We start from the raw sequence: 6,893 nt of genomic DNA on the forward strand, positions 1-6,893 counted from the left end.
CAAGCGACAAGCCCATTCTTTTAAAATAATGGCTGAATACATAACCACTCGAACAGATCAAGAACAAACAAGAAACTTCTCAAAACACCAAGATCAGGATTAGCTAATCACCTGAAGCGGTATCCCAACCAAGAGACTTATCTATTCAAAAAGTGCGAGAAGCCTGTTTCCTCAAAATAGCAAGATCGGAATCAGAAATTCACCATCATTGGTGCAGGATCTGCAGGTCAACTGCACCAAGATGAGCATTTAAAATTCACTAGTCAGCATCCCAAGAAAGCTCCTCAAATAAAAACGACTGAATTCATTCCCAACTGACAACTCAACTCCAAATAGGATACTGTCAGAAAAAATCCTACAGGTCTGTTTCTTTCGACCTGCGAGCCTGCTGGCCCTGTCCTTGTTAGAACTTTCCACTAATTCGTTCCTCCACAAGACAGTCACAGGACTTACAGTAAGCCTATTTAACCAAAACACCAAAACACCAAATAACAACAACTCGTTTACTCGTTTCAAAATAGGGAATCACAATGCGTCTTGGTCATTTAGAACCACAGCGCCTAGGGCATATGTGCGCGCACACGTCAATCTCTTCCGGAGCTCCCGTCTCTCTCACTCGCTCGTTTATCTATAATTTTAGTTCGTTTGATCAAAGAGACACTTTACCTGCTGCTCGGCGTTCAGACGGGGCAAGAACAGATCAAACGACTCTATCCTATATATGGCAAGACAACTTACCCTTGAGCTCTGGTCGTATGATCCGTTCGCGTCCCGTCCTCTGGCCCGGCAGCTGACGAGTCCCTATTTCCTCCTGGTCGTGACGCCAAATTATGTCGTAGATAAACCGAGATATAAAACACTTAGACTAATTCAAGAGAGAGAGTAAAATGAAAACGAGGGGTCCGGAGCAAGAATTGACAAAAGACTTTATCGTGAAGAAGAACAACAACGATAACAGCCGAGTAGGATCTATAGAGTCACTGTCGTTCACAAACTGCGGCGTCTTTTTATACACACAAACAGAGCAGCTTCTCCTTGAGGTGTCTGCCTCCACTCAGTCATAAATCCATCTTAACCTGAATGGTCAGCAAATAGACAACAAATGGTCAACAAAGATAGCCCAAAACACAAGGCTGAGGTCAGCATGCCTTATCCCCGTAGCGTCCTGCTCCTTTTTAGGGGCACCATCTGTTCTGAACCCAGACACCCAGGCCCCGTGTGTTTCTCCACTATTAGACACACAGACCTCATAATAATCATGGTTTACCATAGAATATACTCCTTAATTTCTACCACACTGTCTGTCTGTCTGTCTGTCTGTCTGTCTGTCTGTCTGTCTGTCTGTCTGTCTGTCTGTCTGTCTGTCTGTCTGTCTGTCTGTCTGTCTGTCTGTCTGTCTGTCTGTCTGTCTGTCTGTCTGTCTGTCTGTCTGTCTGTCTGTCTGTCTGTCTGTCTGTACATCACTGAGCTCCTTGGTAGGGATAAGTATGTATCCTGCTCTGTGGTTCTACCTGCCCTGTGCCACCTCCAGCATGCGATGAAGATCTCAGATGATGATCCTGCCTATATTGTGCGATTCAAGGCTGCCTTCACCACGGACCTCAACCAGCGGAGGGAGAAAATAAACCTGGAATGGCTTAAGGTATGTCAGACTGACCAGAAGATAACTGCATTGTTTTATCATTATAAACTGTTAAGCCAGTAGATCGGTCAATGATTAGATGGATGAATGAGTCATGAAGAAATATGGAGGTTGGATTTGGAAAGTGAAATTTTCGTCAACCAATAATTATTCATTTTTGTTCATTTTTTGTTCATCAAAGGTGGCGACTGCTCTAGATCCACGTTTTAAGGACCTCAAGTGCTTGCCCAGAGCAGAGAGGGAGCCAGTGTGGGCAAAGCTAAGGGAGTTGGTGAAGGGAGAAGAACCTGCTCTGCAGCCACTCGGGGAGGAGAACCCTGAGCCACCCAAGAAGAAAACAGCCCTGCTAGTGATGGATTCAGACTCAGAATCAGAGGAGGAGACACCAGAAGACAATACTGTGGAGAGGTACAAGGTAGAGCCCAGTGCCAGCTTAGATCAGTGTCCACTGAAGTGGTGGTCGGAGCACACTGCTGTCTATGGTAAGATTGCCCACATTGCCCGTAGATACTTGGGGACTCCTGCCACAACTGTTCCATGCGAGAGACTTTTTTCTTTAGCAGGCCATATTGTGCAGAAGAGGAGATCTAGCTTGTCACCAGAAACTGTGAACAAGCTGGTCTGCCTGAGTGACTGGTGGAAGAAGAAGAAATAGATTCTCATGTTCTCAACTTCATCATGACCTGTCATGTAGGCCTAAAGTTCCGCCACCACTCCCACATGATCAACACAAAAATGTCCCCACGCACTCCGTGTTTAGTGTTGGCAGTGTGTGTTGGTTAGTGTGTGTTGGCAGTGTGTGTGTGTGTGTGTGTGTGTGTGTGTGTGTGTGTGTGTGTGTGTGTGTGTGTGGGCCTGTTCTATTTGTGGGCCTGTTCTATTTGTGGACCTGTTCTATTTGTGGGCCTGTTCTATTTGTGGGCCTGTTCTATTTGGGTATTTGTGTGTGTGTGTGTACACAGTGTGTGTGTGTGTGTGTGGACGCAATGTGTGTGTGTGTGTGGACGCAATGTGTGTGTGTACCCAGCGTGTGTGTGGACGTGTGCCCCTCATGTTTAACTGAATAAACAGTTCATAAACACAAGTGCATCTTATTGAACATTATTTATTTTCATCACCAATTATAGTAGAACAGCTTTCTCTAGCAGTTTGTGATGCATTTTGGAAACAGGAGATGAGCCCCTGGTCTAATTATTTAGGTAGCACACATATATTATGAATGCCTTCGGCAGAATTCAAATGAGCCATTTTAATCTAGATTAATCTAGATTAATTTCAAGATTAATCTAGATTAAAAAAATTAATCTATGCCCACCTCTAATATATATATATATATATATATGCCATTAATTGTATGAAAAAGTTATCTTCCAAGAATTTGTGGAAGAGGGTTAATGCGCCGTGTCTATCAGGCCCCCATTGCTGATGAAGTGCTCCTTAAAATATGTGACCAGAACGTGAATGAGCGAATCAGGAGTCAGGAGTCAATGGCTACTGTTTCAAAATGCCTGGGCTTCCTAGATTTGGACATAATAGGCCTACGAATGTCGTCATCAACCAAGAGAGCGCATAACTCAAATCAATCCACAGCAGTTTTGTCATGGAGCAGAAATCAAGTATAGAAATATGCTTGTGCTCGATTAGAGACAGTGTTTGAGCGAGGTCCCTCCCCCAGCCCCATATACAACTGGGATGATTTGTTCTCCAAATACGGGTTGGACTAGCATGAGAATCAGGGGATCACTCCTCATCACCAGCTCTGTACCCTACATTAACTTCTAGCATGGTTAGGGTGACTTGCCAAAAGGTTCTTGGTTCAAAGCCCAAAGTCAATGACAGTCTAACCTGTATGCAATGTTTTAGGAAGATACTTAACCATTGTAATCTCTGGAAGTTGAATAGGTTTTATTAATTTGACAGACAGTTCAGCAATAGACAGTGCTAATCACAGGCAAGACATTTGCATGTCATGAATAATCATGAGTAAGAGCCAAAATCCCGTAGTTCTTCCCCGCCCACCTTCTCAAATACACTAGAACAGTGTGAAACAGGAGCATGTGAGCATTTCTTTCACCAAAACCGACTAACATGGCATTCATTGCTACTAGTGACCACCGCAAAATTAATTAAAACGATGCAAAAGCTTCCTATAAAGCTTACCTTTAAAGCTTGAGTAAGCTGAGTAGTCATTTTAAAGTATTGTTTTTCATATTTGTTGACAGCATTCAATTAATCAAATGTTCTGAAAATAAATCAATAATAATCTGTATCTGTTGCTGTCACTCTGCATGTAGCTTCACTGCCCGAGACCGGTAGGATGTTTTCAGTTGGTTATTCCTGGCTGCTCTCTACCCCAGCTTAAATGAACTGTATATCATTTTTTTAACAATAATTGCTTTAGATAACAGCATCTGCTCAATTACTACATTGAAGAAACAACTTTTCACACAGAAAACAAGATCAGAATGTACCTACGGTTCTATGGATCCTGTGCAAAAAATTAATGCCTATTGCCTATTGAAAAAAATGAATGATATATCCAGTGCTGATATTAAGCATCCCTTCTCTCCACCTCGGGCATGCGCATTTCAAGTACCTAATACCAACATAGTCACCTGTGACTCCGGGATGGTTATATCTTCCGGTGTCGTCAGAGGATCTGTCCCTAGAATCTTCTTGCGAAAACAAAAGGATTCTGAGTGACTAAACGCTCTGACGGTCATCCAGGATTCATAGAACCGTAGTTACATTCGTAACTCTCGTTCTATTTCATCCCTACTGACCGGTGCTTAAAGCACTGGATGACCCATACCAAAAAGGTCACAAAGAATCCAACACCCACCTCACTCATTAGAGGCAGCAGACTTTGGAAGTAGGACCACACCCATCGGATGGGGAGTGGCGACGTTGACACGGTAAAACCTTGTGAATGTGCCAGGCGACGTCCATGATGCCGCGGCACAGATCGACACCAGGGGTACACCTCATAGTGCAGCCCATGATGTCGACACGCTTCTGGTGGAATGGCCCAGATTGCGGGGGGCGGCCACTGGCCCCATAGCGACAACCCAGTGGGACAGCCTCTGTTTGGAAAGCGCACAACCTCTGTTAGGGCCACTGTGACACACGAAAAGTTGCTCAGACTGCCGTATACCGGCAGTAGCAGCAATGTATGCCCTAAGCGCCCGTACCAGGCACAGCATCTTGGACTCATTCTCCTCAGATGGGGAGTCAAAACGTGCAAGCTGGATAGGTTGGTTAAAATGGGTGCGTGAAAGCACCTTGGGCAGGAACGCCACATTTGGCCATAAAACCACACCCGAGGCATCAGGGTCCCACCGCAGGCATGTATCTGCCACGGATACGGTATGCAACTCCCCGACCCGCTTTACAGTGGTAATGGTGAGAAGAAAAGCCACCTTCATGGACAGCCACTTCAACCCTATCTGGGTCAGAGGTTCAAAAGGAGGTGATGACATGGCCTCCAGCACCAGGGGCAGGTCCCAAGCTGGAGCTCTCAGGGCCCCCCTAAGGAAGAGTGACACCAACCTGTGGCACCCCACTCTGGCTCTGTCAACCATCTCATGCCAGGAAGAAATAGCAGCCACATAGATCCTCCAGTTGGAATGAGAGCGACCAGCATCCAGGAAGGACTGCAGAAACTCCAGAACGGTGGCCACAGAGCAACGTACTGGGTCTACTGCCATACCCCTACACCAGTCAGAGAACAACTTCCATCTATTGGCATAATGTGCTCTGGTAGATGGTGCCCTGGCACTCAGAATGGTATTCCTGACGGCAGCGAAAGGAGGTCCATCCTGTAGGGGAGACGCCATGGAGAGCTGCAGCAGAGCCTGCGCAGCAGTGGAAACCAGAGTCTCCCTGGCCAGTAGGGGGCCACCAGGAGTAGCCTGTGACCCCGCAGAAACACCCGCTGGAGTGTGGGGAGAATCAGGGGCAGTGGTGGGAAGGCATACAGAGGACTCTGTGGCCAGTCGTGAGCTAAGGCATCCTGTCCGAGGGGGCCGGTCACCTCCGTCCAGGAGAACCAGAGGGGGCAATGTGCGGATTCCTCTGAGGTAGGGATGGGCACGAGTAGTAAATTCCAAACTCGAGTGATAGAAGGAATTCCTCGAGGATCAATCGAGTACTCGTTTGATCGAATCTATTTTTAGAATGCAACGCATCTGCAGCAGGAATAGGCCTGATGATGAACTGCAATATTACCAACCAAACAGGTAATGCTTATTCTCCATCAAAGTATTCAGAGTTATCAGAGTATTCATTATTTATTTTTCAAAGCACATTTTCGTTCAAAGCACATTTTCCTTACAAAAATAAATATGCGTCTCACAATTTAAATCACGTCGAACTGTAACGGTTTAAAAAAAACAAAAACTAAACGGTTTAAAAAAAACAAAAACTAAACAAGTAGCCTAACCATTGCAAATAATTTAAAGCTGCAGATAAAACGGCAGCAAATGGACTATGGAAATACTCAGTGTACTGAAGGAAGTACCGGAGCCTATAAAGGACTGTATAATCACCAAAGGGATGTAATCTGACTCATGTAATCTATAACCAAATAATATCTAAACCTGGGTACATATTTAGCTAAGAGTGAGAGGAGACCAAAGCTACGTTTAACGATTTAATACAGACAATAAACTACCCTAGATATACACATTAAACACATTGACATATAAACACTTCAATACACACTCACACTCTACCTCCCCAATGCTGTACCCTCCCTTTAACCCAATCACACAGCCCGCACACACGCAGACAATCCGACCTGAGGCCCCTCGGTGGGCCTAACGAATGTCCTCGTGCTCGTAGTGCGGCGCCGCTGGGTCGTTGGTGCACTTGGAGTGGGGAGGGGGAAGGGGGTGAGTCGAAACTGCCGGATACAAAGGGGGGCGTTGGAGAGGGGGGACACCTCCCTTGGTGTTGGGGTGAAGATCGGCGGTGCTGCCTGGTAGGGGGCTTGAACCCGCCTCACGAACCTCGTCTGGAACGAGGGAAACCAGCCTCTTCCTGGTTCCCATCTGGCGACTAGGCCGCGAGCACGTGCTCCTGGATAGCGCTCCTCCACGGGAAACGCTAGCGCGCGAACGGACGGCAAACGCACCTCTGTCTGCCGATACACCGTGCTGCCGACAGCACGAAACTCACGAATATTCTAATTCGTTATATTTCTCGACTTTCCAACGGCCGGTTGTAATACGAAACCCTTCGCTAGTGGCCG

At 46.2% G+C, this 6,893-nt stretch overlaps 1 protein-coding gene across 1 annotated transcript; it reads left to right on the forward strand.

The window, feature by feature from the left end:
- The first annotated feature begins 1,300 nt into the window (after positions 1 to 1,300).
- Positions 1,301 to 2,341, forward strand: LOC132449820 (uncharacterized). Its single transcript, XM_060041650.1, has 2 exons — positions 1,301 to 1,642; positions 1,824 to 2,341. Exons 1-2 carry the CDS (start codon positions 1,538 to 1,540, stop codon positions 2,295 to 2,297), a joined length of 579 nt encoding a protein of 192 aa, XP_059897633.1. The 5' UTR covers positions 1,301 to 1,537; the 3' UTR covers positions 2,298 to 2,341.
- The last annotated feature ends 4,552 nt before the right edge of the window (positions 2,342 to 6,893 follow it).

Source organism: Gadus macrocephalus, chromosome 21 (genome assembly GCF_031168955.1).
Source record: "Gadus macrocephalus chromosome 21, ASM3116895v1".
Classification (NCBI taxonomy): Eukaryota; Metazoa; Chordata; class Actinopteri; order Gadiformes; family Gadidae; genus Gadus; species Gadus macrocephalus.

Bases quoted from the DNA above. Each gene is read 5' to 3' on its own strand.
- LOC132449820 (XM_060041650.1), top strand. From the start codon at position 1,538: ATGAAGATCTCAGATGATGATCCTGCCTATATTGTGCGATTCAAGGCT. The intron at 1,643-1,823 runs GTATGTCAGACT...TGTTCATCAAAG, and splicing joins TAAACCTGGAATGGCTTAAG to GTGGCGACTGCTCTAGATCC.